General features: G+C 37.1%; 1 protein-coding gene across 1 annotated transcript; it reads right to left on the bottom strand.

The window, feature by feature from the left end:
* Window positions 1–683: 683 nt before the first annotated feature.
* Window positions 684–25,719, bottom strand: LOC146169869 (MAM and LDL-receptor class A domain-containing protein 1-like). Its single transcript, XM_083387734.1, has 24 exons — window positions 25,716–25,719; window positions 24,556–24,732; window positions 23,117–23,382; window positions 21,614–21,721; window positions 21,507–21,558; window positions 20,341–20,580; window positions 19,387–19,593; window positions 18,637–18,807; window positions 14,998–15,109; window positions 14,175–14,334; window positions 13,715–13,802; window positions 13,254–13,370; window positions 12,479–12,658; window positions 11,125–11,320; window positions 10,210–10,347; window positions 9,678–9,799; window positions 8,976–9,048; window positions 7,607–7,764; window positions 6,570–6,794; window positions 5,635–5,775; window positions 4,265–4,444; window positions 3,453–3,641; window positions 1,575–1,673; window positions 684–892 (listed from the first exon to the last, which is right to left on the bottom strand). Exons 1-24 carry the CDS (start codon window positions 25,717–25,719, stop codon window positions 684–686), a joined length of 3,612 nt encoding a protein of 1,203 aa, XP_083243860.1.
* Window positions 25,720–26,091: the final 372 nt, after the last annotated feature.

The raw sequence follows: 26,091 nt of genomic DNA, 5'->3' as shown, positions 1-26,091 counted from the left end.
ATAATTTTAAAAAGTCAAATCGAAAGGACGTTTTTTTTGTGTTTGCGGCCACAGTTATGAAGTAAAGTAAAACTAGAATGTTTATTAAAACCAAAATTATAATCAGTCATCACCGGCTGCCGAAGATTTTGATTCCATTAAAAACTAAGATAGTTAACTTTAAACTGTTCAAAGCCCGTATAGAAAAAACAGAAAAATAGCTTTAAGGTCTGATGTCAATAGTTCTTCATTTCACCAAAACATACACCCCTGATAACACACCAAAGCCAGAATCTGAGTAAAGAAATAACACTATTTAAAATCCGAGCCCTAATACTGTAGATAGAGTAACAAAAAACACTTATTGCATTTACAACACTTAAACACACAAAAACCGACTGTCAAGTTCGTATATTGCTTAGTGTAATATTGCGCTTGAAATAGAAAATGTGGGCAACTTTTGATCATTTTTAATTAAACTGTTAAAGAATCGAGTACAGATGAGGTTCAAACTTCCAAATCCTATAGCCAAATGTTCCAAATTTCACCAAAATGTAAACACCCGTTATTGTAACGTAGAAACGAAAAGCAAGAAAATCCGAGTTAGATTACACAAATAGGCCTACATAAAGCCGAACTACAGTAACCAAGTACACTTTAAAGACATAAAAAACAAGCACAAAAAACGCACAGTCAGTCAAAAATCAAAGGTCGCTGTCAGGAGAAACGCCAGTTTCGACTTCGAGGCTGACTTTCTGCGGGGAAAGAAGTCGTGTAGCCCCTGGGGCTGGGGCCCTGCGCTTGTAGAGTAAGTAGTACACGAGACCCGCGATCAGGGTTACACCCAGTAGGGATCCGATGACCGCCCCCGCAACCAACCCAGCATCGGGTCCGCTCGGGTTACCCTTTGTCTCTAAAAGGGTTAAATATGGATAGAGCGAATAATATTTTGGAGCATTGGTTAAAGAGGTTGTAGTAGGACGTGATAAGGATATCAAATCCCATATATCAGTAGGCAGCATTTTAAACGTTTCTAATAACTCTAATCATTGATCACAAATCAGTGCATTCTCACTGTGTTGAAAATATATCAAAATATATTCGAAAAGTTAACAAAATGATACCTACTTCTGTATAGGCTTTAATATCCTTACTACAAATATAAATTTCTTTCGCCATACAAAAGAAAATTTCGACTTATTTAATACAAATCACCACCATCACACTTTTCAATTAAATTATTTTTGCTTGTTAGGCATAGTAATGTAGGCATCATTTTGAACGTTTCGAATATATCTCTTTTTTGAATTTCAACCGTAAATAATACGCTTCACGCTTTTTACCTGTTATATAATGACTTAGTCAAAATTGACTTAATTGCACCAATAAAGCAGAGATTTGCAAACTGTGCGCTGCGATAATTTTTTTGTTTTTGTCTTACCGTTAACATCAGAGCTAGTTGTCGGTGCAGTGCTGGTGGTAATGACCACTCCAGGGGTAGTAGTCGTTGCTCCAGGCACGGTCGTGGTCACTACGGCAGGTGTCGTCGTCCCTTCTGCTTGGGTGGTCGTACTCGCCTGCTCAGTTGTACTCGCCTGAGTTGTACTCCGTTTGGTCGTACTCGCCTTTGTAGTGGAAGCAGTTGTTGTAATCGCTTGAGTAGTTGAAGCTTGGGTCGTTGTAGTCGTATCGTCCTCTTTAAACGTGAAAATAAAACAGTTTAAGTCGACTTATAATCAGAATTTTTTTTCGAATGACATCTCCTGCCTGAATCTGAATTGGTGAAAAATCATTCTGGTTGCACATCAATAATAAAGATTAAACGAAGTGCGGAACCGTCGTAAACCGAAAAGCAGTTTGTTTGGATGTCATACGATAAATATATTTCGCTACTAAAAGCATTATCAGTATATTGATTCGAATGAAACTCAGTAGCGAAATATATTTATCATATACCATCGAAAAACTAAATTAAACAACGCATTCCGTTAGACGGCAACCGTTAGAAAATAATTTTAACCTATTATCTAATTTGGCCGATTTTCGCGTACAAAAAATTTAGGGGATAAAACCAAAAGGCTACCTTGAGTTGAATATAAACCGGTCACAAAAATAAAAAAGGTTTAAGAATCTATAGGTAAAATGCTACCTGAATGTACTTTGGGTATATTTTTGATTTACAATATACAATCCAACCAGCAGTTTAATTTCAACTTAACACACGGGAGATAGATAAGTTAAAAAAAGCAAACTAATACAAATTTATTACCGAGGAATTACGCACCATTTCTGCAATAGTGCTTTTTTCAGGAACGCATTAAATAAATCTCAACCCGACCCTATTAGGCTCGTTCCGGATACGATTAACGCAAATATTGAAATTAATAACTTCCGAACAGCGATGCACAAAATCCCTACAACATGTTGACCTCAAACATATCTCAGAAAAACAATTTACTGATATGAACAAGGTTTATTAAATTTTGCAACCAATAGTTTTTGTAATATGTAAAAAAAATCCAACCATTTAGGTTTGTTTCTAAAGTTTGGCTCTGGTAGACGCAAAAAAGTTTAAGAAAAGTATGTAACGTTCCGTGATGTTTTAATCCAAAACGTGAACAGCGTCCACAAATCGTTGAGAGCTTGTAGAAGTGTGCCAAAACACACAAGCAACTGCTTTAGTCTGATAACTGAGGTTATTTGCTTTAAAAAATATTTTACCATATCTTTTCGTTTAAATCGTTTGTTTAAACGTCATTTTGGTTTGAAAGTGAATATTTTGTGAAAACGTTGGTGCGATTTGACAGCCGTTTAAGGCCCCTAAAAAGCACTGTACGCATTAATACCTAATTCTTTATAGGTATAGCTTTACTAATTTATTCAAAACACTTTTGCCGTGGACTTTACTCAATTATGCTAAGAAGAACCTTGTACGGTACTTCGAAAAAAGCTATTCCGGCATTTTTTTATCCGAGGATGTATTTATAAGGGAATGCAACAACATCAGGCAATGTAAAAGTAATCGTTTTACTTTGCGAGATGTTGAGCATGTTGTTGTTGTTCCCTGATGAAAGCAATCCTACATGTAGGTAGCCGGAAGTTGGATAAATAGTAAAATACCGGAATAGCTTATTTTTAGTATATACCAGTGTTTCGCAACCTTTTTAGGTTGTGGCACCCTACAGAAATTATAAATAGTTCGCGGTAGTATTTTTTAGTATTTTTGCTGAGTGGTTATTCTGTATACAATAAACGGGAAAACAGCACATTAACTGTGAAACAAGTTTGACAAATCGTACACAAAAAATTGTATTATAATTCACTAATAAAGAAAACATTGGAATCCTAATTAATTAAAAATATCTCTCGGCACCCATGGGCGTTCAAAATGGCACCCTAGAGTGACGCGGCACCCCGGTTGAGAACCACTGGTATAAACTATGGCTGATATGAACAGCATATCTATTACTTACGTATGAGGGAAATTTTGATATCGTCCAGAGCCACGTCACCGGCTGGTAAAAGGTTAGGCGTCGATTTCGTCCTGAGTTCGAATATAAGTGCCCAGTCTTGGTTCGGTTCCAGGGTGAGGTCCAAGTAATTCCAGTCGAGTCCGTTTGATCCCGCCACCTGGTATAGGACCACCTCGGCCTGGCCGGTTTCTTGCAAAATAACAAATTGTATAAGACACAGTAAAATAAATTTACAAAAAAAAATACAAAAAATGAAAACCTGCCATTAAGGTGTACCTAAGGTGTACCTTAATGTTGTGTTTTCCTTGAAAATATTTCCAGGCGGATATCAAGTTGTAATATCAAATTAGAATCAACAGTTAAAACTAAATCACACACTAATAAGGAAACAGAGAAAACTTATTTTTATATTTTTTCAAATTGGCTTTGTTTCAATAAGAGAAGCCGTATGGCCGCCTAATTTTAGTGAAAGCCTTTCAATTTAGTTTTTGTTATATCCCAGATAATTGAAAAATTTAAATCAGTCAAAAAACAGTTTGCTGTCTTTATTTGCCATCAGTTTTATATCGGAAACTTTGTATGCTAAACTATGATTAAAATCCCAAGTCTTTAATGTTGCTTTGACAAGCGCTGTAATAACAAAATTTGTATTTTGGTCTTAAAAGTTAAATTTTATTGATCATCTGCCAGACTTGTTTTAAAAGGTTTTATATCGGACGGGATCGAAAACGTCAGCTATCGGTATCGGAATAAAACGCAGATCCGATACCGATACCTGACATTTTTATATATCGGGGCTTATCACCACTAACCTTCCATGTACAATGTAAACGTGCCGACGGCCTGGCCAAACATATGGTAGTAGAACTCCAGGCGGTATTTCCTTCCAAATTGCGCCACGCTAAACAACCGGGATCGAACCCTGTACAAGTCGTTGGTGCCCGGCAGGTCGTTTAAGCTCACCGTCGCGATAATGTACGATCCGTTCAAGACTGAAGACAAAAAATATAAGATATTTTGTCTAGGGCAGGGTTTCTCAACCGTGGCCCTTGGTACCCCTAGGGGGCCACGGAGCAGTCATTGGGGGGGGGGGGGGTCACCGGCATAACTCTTCAGCTAGATATTGCGAAAACCAAAGTGTTACTATTTTCAAAATTTGCCAGTTACGTTAATTTTGTGATATTTTTATCGCCCAGCTCAGTACAAAACAAAGGGAAATATAAAAAATACCTTGGAGGCGTCGAAGAACAAAATTTGTAATGACTAACTAAGTTAGTTTAAATTAAAATGACTTATTTGTTAAATTTTTAGAAAGTAAGTGCATTTATTCGTTGATTAATGGCTATATTGGTTATTAACGTGAAGAAGTAAAATAAATAAAAAGACTTTAAACACAATGCTTGGTATTTTTATAAGCAGGGGGGCCACGAGGGTCGAGAGTCTTTCAAAAGGGGGCCACGAAGCATAAAAGTTTGAGAACCACTGGCCTAGGGCAGTAGTCGGCAAACTTCATTTTGGTCGTGGGCTAAAATACTTTTTTCCGAGGTATTTGAGGCCCACTACGTAAACAGGAAAGAATCTAGGATTTTTGAGTCAAACAGAAGAAAGTTCGCGCGGAGCGCAATAAAATTTGGATTTCCGGTGTTGAATTTAACTAGTTAAACGGTGTTCCGGTAAAAGAATTGCAGAACGGCGTAGCGATGATATCGGTAATTTTATTTAATCTAATTTTGAAAAGTAAGCCTAACTGTTTAACCTCGGTTTTTAGGAGATTGGTCACTGGGTAATTTACTCAAATACAAAGAATAAATAATAAAAGTCAAGCCAAATAATTCGACTAGATTGGCATCATCTTAGTAAAGACGCTTCAATACACATTTGTATCATCATTAGTTGATGTTCTTATAACTAGAATATATAAGTGAGGGTTGTTTTTATCCAGTCACATTTACTTTTGATCTACTCGGCTTATTTGGCATTAGGATTCATTAAGAAGCTACATTACAACTCCCTGCATATTGTACCAACGAAAGAACAAACTTGTAGTAATCAAAGACGTTTTTCGAAGGATTTTACACAGGTTAAATTTTAAATATGAAAAACTAAATTCAAAAGCCACAACTTTTGAGCTATACACCGTAAAGAAAGTTGCATGAAATTGCTGTCCGAGTAGAAAACTTACACGGTTCATTGGTATGGTCACTTCTGGGGCCAGATAAGGGCCATAAGGGTCCGACACCGGTGCGATGGTCCCAATCATAATCACCCTTAGGGTCCGGTCCCCAACCACACAAATCAACTTCGAAGTCGCAGCTGGATGGCACTGGAGAACAAAATACAATCATAAAGGGGGCTAGGAAATGTTGTCAACGACGAAAGAGTTTTTATTGAAGTTTGAGTGGGTTTTTCATAATGTTATACGATAATTACTATGGACATCGTGGAAAACTACGGACGTCGTAAAAAGCAGTATACTATCATTTTTTTAAATAAACATCGTAAAGTAAAAATAAAATAAATTATTGTATTATGGTTCTTTATTTGTTTTTCTGATATGTAAGTAGAATATCAAAGGATTGACTAATTTGTAGTCGAGCTATTAAAGTTGCATAATCGCTAAAATGGATTTTACCAGCAAGTTTACACTCATCGTTAAAATTCGCGAAAAATACCCAAGTGAAACATTTTCGCCTTTAGGGTTTTAGTTTTCCTCAAATTAGATGAAAACAGATGAAACGAAAACCAATGTTTCCTAAGAAGACAAACTTTCGCTTTTTATCGCTAAAGTCGCGGTCAAAATGATTCTTAAAATTAAATTTTGCATAAAAAAGCTAACATAAAAAATATAGCGCAATTCAAACGAACATTAAACACATATTCCGAAAAAATCATATGGCTGTGATTGAAAAGCGTGTTTTCTAGTTTAAATAATTGAAATGTCGTCTTGTTGGTCCGACAGTTATTGGTGAATATGGCTGAATGTTATTATTAAAGTTTATTAATTATAATATTTCATTACTGTTTTCGCTACAAAGTGTGAATGTTACATAGCTGAAACAAACACAAGGTGTTTGTGAAAATTCTAGCTTTTCAAAATAACAAAAAAAAAACACTTACACTTGTCGCAAAGGTCTCCAAAGAATGGTTCCACGCACTGACACACGAATCCATTCACCCGGTCACTGCAGGCAGCTCCGTTTTGGCACGGTGACGATGCGCAGTCATCCGTGTCCACCTCGCAACGTTTGCCCTGGTAACCCTCGGCGCATGCGCAGTTGAAGTCGTCGTTAACCGTTGTGCACGTGGCGCCGTTAATGCATGGGACGCTAGCGCAGTGGTCAACTATGAAATAAATCAATAAAAAATAACCTAAAATCTTACCTAGCCGTTTATATCACTATTATAACCTACATCAGTGTTCGGCAAACTGTGCGTCGCGACCCATGTGGGCCATGGAGTAATTTTTCTAGGCCGCGGCTGTTTTTTAATGTTTCAGTTTTGTCATATAGTTGTACATCCACTGTGCTGCATTTTTAAAAATGGTGTGGATAAGAGCAATGTTTTACATTTGCTTATTGCAACATCGTAGGCCTACCGTGCTATGCACCCCCTAAAAATATACTATATACTTTATTAAATCGTTTAAGCCCCAAAACGTTATGTATACTATGGTGTGTTGCGCCATGTGACGTACAAACGTTATAAAGGTATTTTTTTTATTAAATGAGACTATAAACTTTTCGCACTACACGCACGATTTTTTAAGCTTAAGTGTTTTATGACGACGTTATTTGTGACGTCATTCGTTTTACGTGGTGGGCCTTCAATAGCTTTCGAAAGATCATTGTGGGCAGCGACAAAAAAGTTTAATCCTCGAATTTATTTTATGTTCAGCTTAAGGTATGTGTTTTTAAAATTGCCGTTAAAACAATTAGTTAAGAAAATACTTTTAATTGTGTTGACCATGGGATTTATACTGTTTTCGTGTTTGCATTATATATATAACATATCAAAAAAAATCCGTGGGATTTAATTTCATGTCTTTAAAAACCCAAACATGTTCCCTGAAAACATGTCTTTTTTCATAAAATAGTCTAAGAATCCTGCCGTACAAAAATGCAGGCAGGTTACTGTAAAATTCGTGCCACAATTACCTAAGTTGCAAGTGTCTCCCATCCATCCCTCGGTACACAAGCACTCGAAATTTCCATCTCCCCCAATAACACAAACCCCCGAGTGAAGGCAAGGGCTCGGGTCGCACTGCTTGTAGTTCTCGCAGTTCGGCCCGTCGTAATTGTCGTGGCAAATACACCTGGAGAAAAACGGACAAAAAACGTTTTTTGGGGGGCAGTTTAAAGTGTTTGAAAACGGCAATATGAGGTGAACAAACACAAATAGTCTATAGATGCAAGAAAACGGATTTTAGGAGTAGAATTAATTTTGCAGTAAAGGATGTTAATAAATACTAAAAAATGCAGTATAAGGTAAAAACAGATTCAGATAATATTAGTTAATACAATAGATGCAAGAAAAAGTATTTAAGATGTAGAATTAATTTTGTAGTAAAGGATGTCAAGAACTACTGTTTAAAAACTGCAGTATAAGGTGAAAACAAATTCAGATAATATTAGTTAATATAATAGATGCAAAAGAAAGGATTTAAGGGGTAGAATCAATTTTGCAGTAAAAGATGTTAACAACTACTGTTTAAAAACTGCAGTATAAGGTGAAAACAATAAGCCCAAATAATTATGTTCAATATTGAGGTCTCGGCAAAATCCAGCAAATTACAATTTAAACCTCTTATCACATCGTAACTTAATTTTTTATACACAGGCGTGTATACCATAATTAACCAAATCATAATAAATAACCCTAGCCCCTAGCCCAACTGAAATTCAAAAAACACCCTAACTGGGATTACTTCTAACTTTGCTTAGGTTTTTCTGTCAGGACATCAATATTTTTTCACTTTAAGACAGCATTTTAAAGCTATAAAATTTTTGTTAAACGTATATGGCGAGCGATTGTATTAACGAAATCAGTTGGTCTGGTTAGGATTTTCATGCAAGCAAAGTCAGGCTAGAGATACCACTAGCTTGCGGTAAGGTTCGAACTAACGACTTAGGCCTACGACCAAACCGGGACTCTCTACAAACAGAGCTACACATGCTCATGGGGGAGCAAGTCGAGAAACTACAACGACACAATTGCACGCTGTATCCCGCAAACCGCTAGCATGCGGTGAGGTTCGAACTCCTCCGACCAAATCGGGGCCGTCATTTTCCAAAAACTACACTAGCCTACACATGCTCAGGGGGAAGCAAGCCAAGAAACAAACATAGCACCGCTGCTTGCTGCATTCTGTACATTTTGGGAATAATATGTTGGTTATAGTAGTTGCACATACAACATTCTTGCCGCTTGTCGCATTTGTTTGAACGGCGCATGCACTGTACTTTGCCCCTCGCCCTGTTCAAATGCTGCTTGTTTACCGTTAAGCGGCCGATTATTTGTACTTACTTGTAGACAAACTCCCCTTCGGCAACGCATGTCCCGTTGTGCTGACAGGGCTTGGTAAAACACGAGTCGTATCCTGGTAAAATAACAACCAAACAATGAACTTTCAATAAACAGAAAGGCGATTAAGGGTGACCGTAGATTGGAGTATTTAGGAAATCCGAATCTGCGTCCTTGTAATGTAAGAAAAACGAAATGTTCAACCAACGTTTCACATATAGCGGTGCTTCTCAATCTAACACGAGTCGTAACCTGGGAAGTCGTATTCCGGTATTTTTAACAACTGCAATTTACGCCTAAAGTTAATTTGTCTTTAAAGAATGTAGCCAAAAATTTGCCAACAGATTGGATGATTTACACGCATAATGTAAAATTGTAAATCTGTTATACCTGACTCCTATATAGTCTACGAAAAAATCGATACAGAAAAACAGATTTAACTTTTTTTGTATTGGTTAATGGTTTTGTTTGGTGTTCATTCTGTTTTTTTTGACGTTCTTTGCTTCTAAGTTAAATAACACAATTGTAGTTAAGTAACCGAAGAAATAGTTTATGATTTGGCATTTTGCGAGCTTTGTTACTTGTTTTTGAATAGTTTCTTTGTTTTTGGACTATAATTGATGCATTGCATGAGGCATTTACCAAAGGGGCGCGGTTGCAGGAAGGTTAAGAACCACTGCACCCTAAAAGCACGGCCTGACGTACCACAATTTCCACTTGGAATCATCTCTACGTCATCAATTGCGATGTCACCGCGATTATCGTCGTCGATCAACGATTTTGGTTTCGTCACCACTTCGAAGACCACCTTGAAATTTGCCGGAACGCTGCAAGCAAATGTTTTACGGGATTGGGAGGAAATTGCGACGTTTATTACGAAACGTAAAGGTTGTTTGAGAAGTTTTTACGCAAATATTTTGTTGTTTTTATAACGTATAGAGGCGCCTTTCTGTGCAACACTAAAATGGTCTTTTCTGGTTTTGTTTAAGTGCAGAAGTTCAAACACCAAAAACATTTTTAGAATAAATCACAAAACAATCCTAAAAACTGTCTCTTCTAATAGGAGGCAAACTATAAAAAGGAATACCTACCGCTTATTTGTCAAAATATTATAATTTTCCTTTAAATGTCACACTTTAGTTCTAAAATTCCCCATGTAGAAAAATGAACAGACTAGAGGCAAACCAGTTATTACCAAGCAGATGTTTCGGTCAGATTTAGTTGTTTATTAACTTACCTAATGTTGAGCTTCTGATTGTTCCACTGCCTTCTGCTCCTTCCCTGGTCGCTCCACAGAGGGGTGCTAGAGAGCGGCTCGTCACCGAACTTTAGATACAAGGCGAGTTCGCCAACCGATGCACCGTACATAAAGTACCTTGGTAGAATTAACACATAGTCAGATTGCTTATTTATCAAATGACATATATTATATAAACTGTTGCTACCAGGCATAGTAATATAAATCAAAAAACAGCTCCTCTGGTAATTTTAATTCCTTTATCTTGGAACATCCATAAGAAGGGTAACACCATGAAAATCCATAAGAAGGGTAACAACGATGAATAACAGACGTGATGGTCTCGGCATGCTACAAGCACTTGCTGAAGGATTAGGCTAGAGGCAAAACGCGGCCTGTATTGGTTGCCAAAACGTTGGTAAAGAAATTAAAATGACCAGAGGAGCTGTTTTTTTGATTTATCTATATTATACATAATTATCTGTGAGTGATGATTGCTAAGCGCACCGGCGCATTTATTTTATTTAGTCGGTTTACAATTTTTGTCCTACAGCGTAAAAATATCGAAACCTCAAATACCCAGCGTAAATGTTATGTAAATGGCAAAAACTAATCTTTTCTGCCTATAAAGTTGCTATAAAATGCCTATTTTTGTTTTTTTAACAACATAAATTCAGGGTTTTCTTGTGTCCTGTTAAGCCAAACATTTTTTTCTTAAAAAAAATAAATTTAGAAATAGTTCGTCTATCCTCTCCTATCCCAAAATAGAACAGCGGAGTTAATATTACAATTATAATGAAAGGACGAAACATTTCTCCCTAAATAAAATAAAATAGTACAATTGTAATATCGTCAAGGTTCGTAGTATCCCATGCGGCAGAGTCGTTTATTGTGAAAATGTAAAGGCGTTCTTACCAGAAACTGACTTCAGTACAAGAGTTTCCACTGCCCGGGATTTCTGGGCTGATAATTCTGGCTCTTTCGCCGCCCAATTTATCCGTGGCCTCAGCGTACACGTAGTAGCCGTCTCCCCCGTTTGTAGTGTGGTCTCCATCCGGACCAGTAGCGGCGGACGGCGTGAGCCCAGTGTAACGGATCCACGAGAAATCTCCTGCAAGAGAAAACACTGGATTGGACAAAAGTATACAGGTCTACATCCTTACCTTATAGACTGTGGTGTTTTAAAGCGATTTGTTTGCAATTTAATACCTAGTTGACCGTGGCCTTTACTGATCATTGCAGGAAGTACCCCATATTAGTTCAGGTATTTTAGGCAGTAAAAATTGCACATTTATTTATAGTTTTATTATTAGGCTACTTGCACCAACATTAAGGCCAAAATGTTAACCATATGTCGATGGCGGCACCAACTCATTAAGGGTGACTGGTTGTCCAAGGACTGGCTCCGAACAAATACTGACATTTCAGTAATTCCCGGCCTACTTTTTGGCCAGTGAGAAGAGTACAGCTAAGACACCTTTACCACTCAACTAACTTTTGCCCCATTTTAGTTAAAATCGCTTATACAATCTTGCAGAAAAAAAGAAAAAAAAAGACGAAATAACGATTTAGTTCAACATTTTTTTGTATCTTAGGCAATATAGAATAGATGTCCGATAATGTCAAGTGGTAGCATCGGTACTCGTTCGATACTATAGATTGGCACCGCTGCCGAAATGATCCCAAATTTATAAAGGAATTTTAGGTATAATTTGCGATGTAGCGCAGAGTTTTCTATCAGAAAGGAAATCTCATGAAAAAATAACAGGATAACAACTTGAGGTAATAAACTTCCTAACACTGAAGCAAATCTGGGCAAAATACTCTAAAATGTTATCTTGAACGTTTCAATTACTTTTGTTTTGCTTGATATCGGATAAGCCGCGATACTTGTTTTCTATAATGTCGGAAATTAATATTGAGATATATGTCCCTGTTAGTCTTTTCGTATTTTCTTTCGCAATATAACACTAAACAGGGTTACCCACACAATTTTATGAAAAAATTCAAAGATTTTCTGGGGTTTTTAAATCCTTTTAATGCGTAAAAAAATTTTCAGAGACAGTCAAGACTTTAAAGATTTTAAGACTAGTGACAGGCCCGACTATCGCATGGTTGTTTACGAGTTTATTATAATGGAAAACTAAGGAATGGAAAAATTAAGTTTAAAATTAAAATTAAATTAAATTTTTCACAACATTTGCCAATCAAAAATTATGCTTCAAAATTGTGTTTCTATTATGTTTTTATAAAAGTTAAAAACAAATACCTGTAACATCGTCGATGTAACCGCATCTCGGCTGCTGTTCATCTTCAAAGTCGCACGAACCCCGGAAGTACTCGCAATACCTTCCCACGAAGTCGGCTGTACAGTCGCAAGTGTAAGACTGGAAACCGTCGTTGCAGGTTCCGCCATTCTGGCAAGGGTTGCTCAGGCACTGGTCCACGTCTAAGCGGAATATGGGATTATTTTTAGAAGATTTAGGAGGATAGGTCGCTTATGTTTTTTTAATTTTAGGTCGCCAAAACACGGTCCACATCTGAGCAAAATATTGTTGCAATGAAAATGTTATACTAGAAATCAACAAAAACTAAATGCTTGTTTTGTTGTTGTTTTTTTCAAAAAGAATAATAATAAAAAACAATTTTAGAACTGATGTAGACCATATTCGATGCCAGTCTTTAAAGATTAATGATGTCATTATTGATTAAATGAATATTATTTTCAAATTATCAATTTTAAAAATCACTGATTGCGGTCTAAAGATTGTATTTGTTTCCATGAAGCCATGATAACTCATAAACGTTTAAAAATTACGCCACAGCAACATTCATACACAAGTCTGTACAACTGAAACATCTCTGAGCCTGGTGTAGCTCAGCTGATGGGGCGACGGTCCAAGTTTGCCTGGAGGTCGTGAGTTCGAACCTCACCACAAGCTATAGTTGTTTATCTAGCCTCACACGAAATCCTTAATTGATCAACTGAATATGGTAAACCCCTCTAAACGCTGCCGGTGTACCCCACATAATTTATCGCCTACCATCTTCGCACGTCGGTCCAGCCCACTGGTCGGTGCAAAGGCAAGTGAATGTTCCATCAGCTTCGTCGACACAAGTTCCTCCGTTTCTGCACGGGTTGCTGAAACACTCCTTGTAAACTGGAAGCGTATATAATAAGCTATTTTATGCTGTTAGTGTTGTAGTTACTTCAGTCAATGACTGTATTACAGCCATTCAATTGAAGTCACTGATTTTAAATGACTTGACTTAACTGAAGTCTTTGGCTGAAAGTACATGACATGACTCATGTCGGTGTATAAAATTTTTTTACTTGCATAAAGTGTTTGCGTAAAATTCCTTGATTTAATTCTTCGTTAAAAAGCAACTTGACTTTATTCATGACTTTTGTTTAAAATGACTTAAGTCATTTGTGTAAAAGTATTTTCGTGTTTTTTGGATTAAAAAAATGTTGTGTACTTTACTTAATGACGTCACCACTTACCGCACGTTCCTGGCGAAACGCTGACGTCATCAATTGCGATGTCACCGCGATACGTCAGTCCAGGACCGATCACCGCTTCAAATATCACCTGACAAAAATAAGGTATTTATATTTTCAGTTTGTTTGATTTTATCTAGGAGCAGGCATTGACATAAAGAAGCGGGTGATTTAGGTTTATTACCTTTCGTAAAAGTTGACTAAACTAATTGGCAAACGGCCATCTTAACCGATATCAATGATTTGTTTCCATGGTGCGAACATTGATAAAGTAAAACGTATAAGGTTATTAGGTAAAAAAAAATCCATTTTAAATGAATTTATAACTTTAAAAATAAGATTCTTTTGAACCGTTATTTTTAACGAAAAATAGTGTAAACAAGGCTTTGTGGCTCTAATTACCAAGGCTAAACATCACCCAAGTATCGTCCAAGGATAGCAAAAATATAGTTGGATAACTTACAGAGTAGACGCTTGGCGAACTGATGTCGACCGTCGCCTCAAGCCAGCCATCTCCCTGGTTGTCTGAAATCGACCAAATCGGTGTGGCATCCAGGTTAGGGATTCCAGTGCCACTCACGAACACGTTAAGGGTGCCTACGGTGTCGCCGTTCATGTGGTACCTTAACATAAACGAATGTTACAAAGTGCAACTGAACCAATTGTGCCATGGTTGTTTCTTGCCGTGCTCCCTTCTGAGCCTGTGCAGTGTGTGTAGCTCAGTTGGTAGAGCAATAGTCCTGGTGTGAGCGGAGGTCTTAAGTACTAACCTCACCGCAGGCTAATTGTTTTTCTAGCCTGGTATTAGTTGTAACTCTAGGCTATAATCATAATTATGCTGGCTGATTTCGGTACGCATCTTACGTGCCATTACAAAGTAGTTTCTAACCTATAGGTGCTGTATGTGCGAAAACCTTTACATTCGGCAGTGGAGCGTAGATTGAAATCCATATATTGTCCCCTAAGTTTACATATAGGCTAATGAAAGAAACAGGTCTTACAGAAGCAATTAGCGTATCATTTAAGTTTTAAATAGCTCTTTATTAATTCAGCTACGTTTGTTTTTTCTATTACTTTTTCATATTAATAAATCTTACATTTTTAAACCAATACTGCAATTGACTTTTATAAAAAATAATTTTGTTGTTGAGTTGTATAGATAGCCCTTCGCGCTAAAAAAAAAGCAAAACCAATTATGAAGCAAGCGACTTTCGAGTTACGACAAATGCGACAAAATTTCCTAGCAAGCGACAGGGTTACGCCATAAGCGATAAGCGTCGACCTACCAGAACTTCAACGTCGAGCAGGTTCCGGCTGAGAAGGCGGGAAATTGTGGCGAATAGAGGAACGCCACGTCACCGTTGCTTTCACCTAGTCCGTTAGCAAGCATGTACACTCCTACAATTAATGGAGAGTTACAATTTTGAGGTGTATTTAAGGTGAAACAATATTTTTTTAGTACTCTAACTTGTGCTTTGTACGCGTTTACAAAAAAATATTTTTACAAAAATATTTCTTCGAAGAGAGTTGGGTCGCCAAAGCTTTGCTTACACTTATATTATTAGCCGCGAAAAAGTGGAAAGACTGGCATAAGTGTCACAGATTTTTTTCTAATATAGTCAAATTGCTTAACATAACAATATTCCATCCACTCTTTAACACAATTTTAAATATTATTTGTTAAGCACTCTATATAGTCCCGAAAATACACAATTATACACATTTATTTTTAACAAAATATATTAGCAATAGCAATCTAACATTATTCCAAAATAACCACACTAAAGAGAAATTTGTTTTAAACATATAAGCTGTGTATACTACTAAGAATTTTAGTGTTTGTCGTGGTAGGATATTTATTTAACTGGTACGGACTTTGCAGTAACGTATTATTTTTTTTACATATTTGCTGAACAACCGCGCAACCTTGACGTTTTTCGCAAACATGTGTAACATGGTAAACAAAAAAACCAAAAATATTTTGCGGGTTTCTGTACTTGTCTTATGTGTGCATAAGTCACTAATTTAATTGACTTTTGTTTAAATTAAATTTATTTTTGTGAAAGTTGGTGGTATTTACTTTTACTCGTCAAACAGTAGTTTATTTTTGTGATTTCTATGTGAAATTATGTTACAGATGTAATCAGTCTGGTATATTTAAAAAAAAATGCATGGCAATTTCTATATTTTCCTATGGCTAAACTTTGACTGGGACATGACCTGTTATTAATTGAAAAATACTTGACTTGGACTTAAATTGTTTTGCAAACGACTTGACTGGGACTTTGACAGACAAGTCGTTAAAAAATGCATTTACAACACCCTGTCTTATATGTCAGGGGTCGGCAACCTTTTTTGCACTGCGGACCGGTTTTACAACTTAAATTTGTCAACAGATGTTTAGTAAAGGAAATTTATTACAGTTTTTTTTTCAATGAACTAATACAAAAAGAGAGGAGATGTGGGCTAGTTGGTCAGTTTAGACATTTTAGGACCTGCAGGTTTTATTTGCCTCGTAAAATGGTATTTAAAAGTCTTAACATGAACTTTAATCTATAATCATTCAACATACCACAACATTTAACTCAAAATATAAGCAGAAAAAAGTTGTTTATTTTGCATGCACAAAATGCTACTCAAGTTAACCATTCGTTAATGGGTTGGCGACCATTGGTTTATATTTTACAACAACAAGAAAAACTCAAGCACCGTCCAATAAAATTGCAATTTTTGTCTGCATTATTTGCTAATTATCTTTATTACTTATACATGGACTTGCAGTTTAATATATATTTCTATCAACAAAAGTATATTGGGAAATTACTATGTCCCTTTATTATTATAGAGTTAACAATTGCATGGTGGTCTGTTAATACGTTTAAGGCTACCACAAACTTTAAAGTTAAGAGATCCGTGGAAAAGATGTTAACAAATTTGCATGCCTCTGTGATTTGTTTACTCGGTAGACGAACAATACTAATGAATCAGTTAACTACCGGTCCCCATGGCGGCCATTGGCACTTGGCCTGAGTTCAAACTTAGACTAGCTTTTCAGGTGTACTATTTGCCATCACAACTAAAACGCAATAATATTTTTTCCTATTAAACAACGTTTCCAAAAGCATTTGCTTTAGTACAAAATACAATTCTTCAAGAATTGAAAATTTTACTTTTTTGACTCAAAAATCGTTTTACTGTCTCAAATCTTACACAAGTTTCCGTCTTGTTTAAAACCTCGTAGACAAAGATGGCGTTGCATCTAGATACCACATCCAAAATGCAATTTTGGATGTTGTGAACGTGCTATGTAGACCTAACTCTTAAAATGTGATTTTCTATCATACCAATCGACCATGCATGAGGTATATCTAAATTCTAAACGAAAGTTATTGTGATTTGAATATAAAAATACATTGAATAGTTGTTGACTTTTTGTTGTTTTTTACGAACTGTTCGGGTTTAAATCTAAGTTTTAATCTGGCAACCCTGCTACGGACCGGTAACGAACTCCTCACGAACCGGTACCGGTCCGCGGACCGGCGGTTGCCGACCACTGTTATATGTCATGTATATCCAGCGAATGCATTATGGTTTGCCGCAAATGCAGCTCATATGTCGTTGCATATCTATTTGCAAACGGCCCATTGGCGTATGTTTGTCGTCGAAAGATTGCAACACACTTGTACGGTATTGCAAGCAACGCACTGCAAACACAACGCAATATTGCCAAACATTGTTGTTATGCGCAATGCACACATAAAAGTGGCGCAGCAAAATTGTTGAACAGCACAAACATATCTGTCGTTCGGGCCCGTATCGAACAACCGGTAATAAAACATAAATGCACTTACCATATATAGACGCGTATTTGTATGCTGAAATATGGCCCCAATAAAGTCGTACCCATTGGCGATGCCGGTAATATTGATTGGCCCAACGGCGCAACGCCAAGTGAATACGCTAGTTGCTGATTAAAAAAGTGCGCAAACACTCAGCTGGGAAATCCTTTTTGCCTCCCAAAGTGTTTTCTTTCGTGTAGTTTTACGTCGCTTTAAGTCATAAAATTAGCCGATAATAGTTAAATGAAATTGAAGCTTCACAAGGGAATCCATCTCACTAACTTCGCTATTGTTAAGGTACTGAAATTTAATGATATGTGAGATTTGCTAAAAGCTCGCAAACAACCCGAAGATAAAGCCTTTCAAACTGAAATATATCACGAAATAATATTTGAAAATATAACTTCAAAGATTTATATTGTCAAATTACCAATTTGAAGTTACAACTTCGTAACAACTATCGTTTTGTTTGTGTAATTTTAATTACAGGGGAAAGTAAATCATTGACATGTTGCAAGTGGTGTGCGGCGTATTTTGTTTAAGTTTGAAAACCATTGCAATCTACATTGCTTCTGTTCAAACAATACTACCCAAACCATACGCTATACCAGTGGTTCCCAAATTTTACAGCAGTTTCAGAGGATTCGCAATGAGAAAAAGTCTTTAATTTTTTGAACATTAGGCTTTAGCGAATGTTTTTAAACATTAGTCTATGTTTTAAACATTCTCCGTCATTATAATCTTTAGTAATGCTCTATTATTCGATCATATAGCGTGTTTTATGATTTCTCTTGTGACATCATAAAGCATCTACTATGCTGTACAAGTGGCTATCAGCGAATCGTTCGCATTATGGTTAGAAGGTTGTTACATTAGAAAGAATCGTGAGTGCACTAGTGTACTACAAAAACATGTGTCAACTGCTGACCCTTGAATTTTTATATTGGGTCGCGAAATATCAAAATAATTGCAACGGGTCCACCAGGTAAAATTTTTAGAAAAGTTTGAGGAACCGCTTTGTATAGGTGGCGGGTATATCGTCTCCGATCCGATATTATCGGACAACTTTATACTGGGACGACCCACCTTGTCCTGTTGTGTGGTCGGCACTGGGCCCCGTTCCGAAGTTAGGGGAATCCCCGGTCACCTCTTCGAAGAAGTAATCTCCAGCCGGGTAAAGCTGGTATTTGCATTCGGCTATTCCAGTGTCGAAAGTACATCCGCCAGGTTGCAGCTCACAGCTGTGGCCGACCCATTCTAAATAGGAAGATTAAGTGGTGGTGAGAAGGTATGTAGTGGTTTTTACGTCCGCAGCTGTGTCCTATCAATTCTGTTTAAAATGAGTCGCTTAATTCTAAAATTGCAATCAGATTTCAAGTTTTTGGAATTAGGAGATTGATTCATTTTGCACAAATGACTCAAGCTGGGTTATTTCCGATACTGATAAAAGTTACGGACAAAAATGTACCGCGGTCTGTTCCGACACCAAATAACGATTACAATGCTCAAATAAGTTCAAGTAAAATACGTAAAATTACAAAGTTAAAGGTAACATTTCGAGGCTATTTGGTCATATATTGCTTTACCATGTATGGGTTTAATTAGGCTACAAACCTTCAGTTGTTAAGTTAATTTTCTTTTTAAATGAAATTTTGTTTAACCAATGAAATGTGTATCCGTTTAACGTAAACAGTGAGTAGTGCACGAGGCCAAGTTTCCTTGCTTAGTACGTCATATTCCAACCTATAATTCCTAGACTTTTCGGCTGAAAATATCCCACCCCCCCCAATCAACAAATCTGGATAGAAAAATAAAATAAACTGAAAGCATAAATACCTCCTTGACACTGACACAGGTAACCGTTCAAAATATCCGTACAGACACCTCCGTTTTGGCATGGTGCGGGCAGGCAGTCGTCGATGTCGTTACCGCAAGTCTCTCCGTCGTAGCCCGGCAAACAGGTGCAGTTGAACTCGGAGTTGTCGGGAACACACGTACCGCCGTTCTCGCATATTTGAAGCTCGTTGTCGAAGCACCGATCCACTTTGGTTAATGAGACATTGCCAGTGTTGTAAACAAGTCATTTTAAAATCACGAGAAGTCAAGTGTTTTTGAATAACAAGTCAAGTCCCAGTAATCAGTTGGCCAAGCCAAGTCCCAGTCAAGTCATGAATTGAGCAAGTGAACTTCAAGTCACGTCCCTGGTATGACTAAGAAACGTTAATCTATTACAATTGTTACATTCGTACGATTATAAGCAATAATTAAACTAAAAAATAAGAAAACCGTAACATATTGCAAGCAAACTATTTTATGGGCAAAAATTAGGATAAATAGGTCAATTTTATAAAAAAGATGCTTTAGAAAAACGCTTTGTTTCAATCCAAGTCATTTTTTGAAAAGACTCACGCCAAATAAGAAAATGTGGACAAAGGCCTACCTTTATTTTTAGGAGACATTTCGAGGTAAATTCCACAACGTTTTGGCTAGCTTAGTATTTAACTACAAAAAAGAAACAAAAAGTAGAACTGGGTAAAAAAGGACTTTTAACGAAAATGATGTGTAAAAAGTTATTTACCCCAAAAATTAAGCTTTTGGAGACACACTCCGTCTATTGAATGCATGTCAATATATTAATCGAATTTTAAATTTTTACAAAAAATGGTGGGTTTCGAATAGGAGAGATGAAACGCTGCCCAAATTAACGACAATGCATGTAACAATTGAAAAAGTTCCCCCCCCCAAAAAAAAACCCGTAGTTCGCCCAGGTCTGCTAAGTTGACAGCTTACCGTGTTCGCAGTTAACGCCATGAAAACCCAGATTGCAGATGCACTGGTACGAGTCGACTCCGTGAGTACAGTTGCCGTGAATGCACGGGTTCGAGTCGCACTCGTCCACGTCCAACTCGCAGTGAGTTCCGTACCAACCGGGTAGGCACTCGCACGTGTACTCGAGAGTCGAGTTCACCTCTTCGACGCTGCACGTAGCACCGTTCTTACACCAACTCGGATCCGCGCATAACTCGTAATCTACAGAGTTGGGAGTTAAATTATTTTAAGTCCAATTTTGATCCGAAAGGAATAGTCTAAATTAACGTATTTTCCCCATTTTTAAAAAATGTTGAAGGCTATAAATAGCAGCTTAGTTGTTTTTTAATGTATTTTTTTCACTTTTAACTTTTATTAATTTTTTCAAGTAGAGTCAAGTTTTTTGATAAATTCCGCGCATAACTCGTAATCTACAGAGTTGGGAGTTGAATTATTTTTAGTCGATAATTTCGGTCAAAAAGGAATAGTCGAAATTAACGTATTTTACCTATTTTTAAAAATATTAAAGGCTATAATAATTAGTAGGTTAATTTTTTGTAAATGTAGCGTTTTACCACTTTTAATTTTTTGAATCAACTGTGTAACGCTTAGTTTTTGCACCGTACTGTAAACCTTGTCCATTTTGGTGTTAGTGCTTTATGACTTATTTCATCGTGTTAAGCATTTGTTTACTTGCGGCCAAACGGTCAAAGGTCACTGATAAGCACATGGAGCCTTGACATTGAAAAGTTTGGTGTTACTATTTTGTTGTGGTGGACTCACTTCGAAATCGTGTTATAGTTGTTTTTAATTGTTTGACAATAATGTTTAACTTTTACTGAAGCTAGTTCTGTTCTAACGCAGCATTGTTCTGTAAATATTTACATTCATTCGAATTAAGATATGAATCCACTTGAGTAAGACATTGTGTTATAAATCAACATTGATAAAGACTTCAGTATCGGACCCAAACCATAGGGTTTCATGATTCCAGGTATTTTTACAAAAGTGGTTTTAAGAATGTAGTTAACGTATACATATACGTGGCCGTTAGAATCCCCAAAACCAGAAAGCTTATTTAAGCCCAAGCACATTGTCAGTAATTATTTTCTAGGCTTCAATGATCTGTAAAGTTTAATATTTCAAACAATCCTTACACAAGGGGTTCTTCTCCTCAATTAAATACCTAGTTTGTGTGGACTAAGGTCGACATGAGATTTTTCACAGATTGCGTAATATAATAAGTGGAAATAACTGTAATCAAATTCTCACCGCAACTCCCGGCCACCACTGTGATGTCATCAAGAGCAATGTCCCCCTCATTGTCGAACACCCCTCGCTGAGCCACCCCCTCAAATGCGACCTGGAGAACACACACGACACTCACAAAGTAGAACGATCGCAATTTTGATCTACCCCTTATAGCAGTGTTTCTTAACCTTTTTTACTTGGGGGCGCACCTAGAGACGTATGAAAATGTGGCGGCGCACCTTACGAGCGAAGCGAGCGCGAAAATTTTGAGGTGTACCGATTTTAAATTGCCAGCATTTTTTATTATATGGGTTTATAGTTACATATCAAGGGACTTCCAGCCTTTGAGACTAAAAACGTTATTTTGTCCATTAAAGTCTTATTCCGATTAATTTTGAACTTATTTCGACATGGTTTTTCCTTTTGCTTGCGGCGCACCTAGCAGCCTTCCACGGCGCACCGGTTGAGAAACGCTGCCTTATAGTATCAGACAATCACAAATGCGAATAAGCGTTTCTCAACCTATTTTCAGGGCAGCCTAATTACTGAGCGCAAGTTTGACAGCAAAGCGTTGGCGACCCAACTCTATTCACTTAACTTTTTTGTAAGTGAACAAAACATAAGACATTATCATTAACAAGATTAAATTTAGTTAATATAGGCCATGTCCACGTATTGCTACGACAACTTTTTTTAAATTTTTGACAAAATTTGCTTAGAACTAATTTCATTACATCTAACTAACTACTGCAGTCGGCGACATAACCAAATCAAACGGTGGCCCAATTTTGGGCCAAAATCTATAGGTTGAGAAACCCTTGCTATATCACAAGAATGCCAATCACATTCTTTTAAAAATGCAAGATATATTTAGAATTTAAATACAAGATGAAGATTAGAAGTAAAGGAATTAGCACTTTGCTTTATTGAAATTTAAAAGCATGAATTATTGCCCCAGCGGCCAAACATTTAACTCTATTTTTTTCAACCATTAAAGAAATAGAAACTTCTTTGAAAATCATAAAATACAATTATGCCTATATCTTGACAAGTTTCCGCCGGCCTTACATAACAGGTATCAGTGTTGTAATGACTTAAGTCAACGACTTAATAGCATTTAAGGCACTGTTTTTAAATGAATTGACTTAACTATTAGTCTTTCGGCTTGGGTTGAAATGCGTTTTCATTAAGGATTTTTTTCAATTTACCTCAATTTTTTATGTAAAACAATTTGCTTGCTATATTTACGTTTTTGTTATTTCTTAATTGAGTTATTTCTCATAATCGGACGAGTTTACCAATTTTCATAGTTAATGTTTCATTTTTTGACAAAGACTTGATCTGCTTTATGAGTTGGCTGGACATGGCAACTGATGACTTTGGACTACTTGTTATAGTCATTAAAAAAAACTTTACCTGGACTTGGCTTATTTTACAAATGACTTGACTGGGACTTGAATAATTTCAAAATGACTTGATTACAACACACGACAACGCAACACTGTACCTGGTAGTCAATTGGAAAGCTGACGTTGAAATATGCTTGAATCCACTGTTTTCCCTGTTCGCCGCTCAGCTGCCAGACTGGGTTATCATAAGAGGTCTGGGGCCTGGACACAAGATACACAGCCAAGGAGCCAATGTCGTCACCGTACATGTAATAGTAGAAGCTGACGGTCGAACAAATGCCGCCGGTACCACTGATGGTTGGTGTGTAAGTTATACCTCGGTCTCCGTTGCCAGCCCCCGTAGAGTCCATCCACCAGTAAGTGCCTGTGATTAAACGGGATATTTGTTGGTTGCTGTGACCAGGGCTGCGATCGGGTAAAAATAACCTGCGTCCGACTCCCGAGTAACGAATCCGACTCCGGCCAAATGTGCGATTCCCGAGTCCGGCCCTAACTTTACAGCCTGTAGTCCGCCAATTTATGTAACTATATATGGTGGATATTCAGCAATCCGCTTATAGAGAGAACATATATATAACTCATTCACTCACAAGAAATGGTTGGAAATGTACCACCTTATGTTATCTGCCTTTACAATTTACAGTTGCCGGCCATATCCGTTTCAATTAGGGACTCGGGTAGTTTTACGTGGTCTTACGCGAGTCTCGAGTCTGATTCTACCAAAACAAACCGACTCCGTCGAGTCCCGAGTCTGACTCCGCAGTCTGTCTGTGACTATAGGAATGCCCAGTTATCGACCCTTTATTCCGATGCCGATATCTAGGACAAAAAGCATTGCGATCCGATATCAAATGACGTCACTAGGCTACTGTGCGTAAACCAGCCAAATAAATGGCATAATAGATGAATTTAGGGTTAACTTACCCTTTGAGTTGAAAATGTTAATACTATAAAATCTATCGATATATTTTAGACTTTTCTAGGATCTTTTTTATTTTATTAATGTTTATACCTTCTGAGTGTCTCAAGTGCTTTGGTTGTCTAAAGTGACCATATTGCCATTTCTTTTTTTATTTTGCTAATGTCCGGATATCGAATGTCCAACCCGCCCACCACTTTAGGCCCACCACTTATTCTCACTTTCAGTAGCCTTTATTTAAAACATTTGTTTCGACTATCATCAAAACATGTAGAACGCATAGTATTTGATGTAGGCTAAATCTTATATTTTTTCTGAGACTATAGCGAGACTAATGTCGCATTTCAACATCCATCGAACCCATCATTGTTAAGCAAGATGTGTGTTTTTCTAAAAGTTTATCAATTTTAATGGTTTAACATTTATTTTTTTTCAAAAAAGGACTTGACTTGAAATTAACTAGGTCTAATTATGACTTGATTGGGACTTGACTTGGTATTTGCGCAAAAATACTTGACTTAGACTCGGGCTATTTTACAAATGACTGGGGCTTAAGAGAATACAAAACAAATTGCTCACAACGCCGATGGTTTGTGTGCTTTTTAAATGCCGATTTACCTGATCCGTCTTGAAGGGTATGGTCTCCCTCAGGGCCAGTGTCAGCAACCCCAGAAGTGTCTCCCTTGCCTGATTTCCATAGTATTTGCGAAGCGTCGGCATCGTTGCTTAAGTAACACCCGTCCTCGAAATCACAGCCGTACGGAAGACTTTGCTGCGATAGTGAAGGAGCGAGCACTAAAATAAAGGAAATAGGATTATTAGGTATAAACTTTCAGGCTATTATAGTTTTAATTTTTTTATTATTAAAATGCCTCACCCACCATGATTTGATTTATTTGTAAAATGGACAAATTTCTACAGACACTATTGCTAACCTGGGTAAGGTTCAAAGTTATTTTTTTCTGATTATCAGACCCAAATCTCCGTTAGCGTTAAGCAGTCATAGTTACCTGCAGATTTTAAATTACTGTAATTGTGAAATTACATTTAAATAAAGAGTCGCTTCGGTGCTTTGCAAATCATGAATAAAATTGATATATCAATAAACCTTATAGTATCGGACGAGCACCGATACTACCATTTGGTATCGGGTATCGGATCCGACATCCCAAAAAACAACTATACTTTATCAGAAGTAATGCTTATTAAAGGCAAGCCAACCAATGTATTTGAAAGGAGAGCTTCACGGAGTTAGAATTCGGTCGTATGTCTACGTTATAAATCCCCTCTTTAAATTTTAAATGTTTTTAAACAGATACTAATTACGATGCGCCACTAAATGATAGAGGGCACGCCTAATTAGCACTTTGTACATTGCAAACTTTTATTCCAAATTGATTTAGTTTTGATATGGTTATCATATTATAGCTTCTTTTATGGTATGCTTGCCCAAAAGGTTCTGCTTTCGTTCTACCACCCCTTTTATGCTATAGCTTTTGTATATTTATTCCATAAACGGGTGTCGTTTATGTATACCTATATCTAATAGTTTATTGCTTTTAACTGACCTGATAATAAAATCAGCGCAAGTACGTTAATCGAAGCAGCGAACTCCATGGTAAGCAACCTTTCTGATCCACAACTGCAACAGAGGGGCCCTCAAGTCCCTCACAAACGCACAAGTAAATCCCAATCAGCCAAGCGCAAAGGTCCCATGCCCGCCCGGCGTTAATATTCAACCTTGTATGCTGGTTTTTATATTTGCGTAAACAGCTCACCCATATGCGGTCGTGTTTAGTAAGCGTGCGCAACGGTCTACACAGCTAATGCTTGATTGGGGTTTGGACATTTGGACAAAGCCCGTATGAACCAATCACATGTTAGTATTTTGGGCGGCGCAGTCACATTAGGTTGTTCATGTCCGGAGCGGTCTCTATTCGAATAAGTTCTATGCTTAAGCTAAGGGCTAAATACCTTAAAGCAGCTGAATTATGTCAATTAAACTGGATTAGTTCATCAATTTATAAAACAAAATTGTTATTCTTTAAATAGATAGAAGTTGGCTACCCTATTATCCTTAAACCATGAGTTTTTCATAACCTATGGGTCGCGGCGCAAAACTGGGTGGCCGTTTGATTGAGTTGGGTCGCCGGA

This window comes from Ascidiella aspersa, chromosome 1 (genome assembly GCF_963924565.1).
Source record: "Ascidiella aspersa chromosome 1, kaAscAspe10.2, whole genome shotgun sequence".
Classification (NCBI taxonomy): domain Eukaryota; kingdom Metazoa; phylum Chordata; class Ascidiacea; order Phlebobranchia; family Ascidiidae; genus Ascidiella; species Ascidiella aspersa.
The sequence above is the reverse complement of the archived record's forward strand: the minus strand, read 5'-3'. Positions and strand labels throughout refer to the sequence as shown.

Excerpts from the sequence above, each read along its gene's own strand:
- LOC146169869 (XM_083387734.1), bottom strand. Across the intron at positions 19,594-20,340 it reads TGGCGTTAACTGCGAACACG|TGGATCGGTGCTTCGACAAC; the intron begins GTAAGCTGTCAA and ends CATTAACCAAAG. Across the intron at positions 12,659-13,253 it reads TGGACCGACGTGCGAAGATG|ACGTGGACCAGTGCCTGAGC; the intron begins GTAGGCGATAAA and ends TATTCCGCTTAG.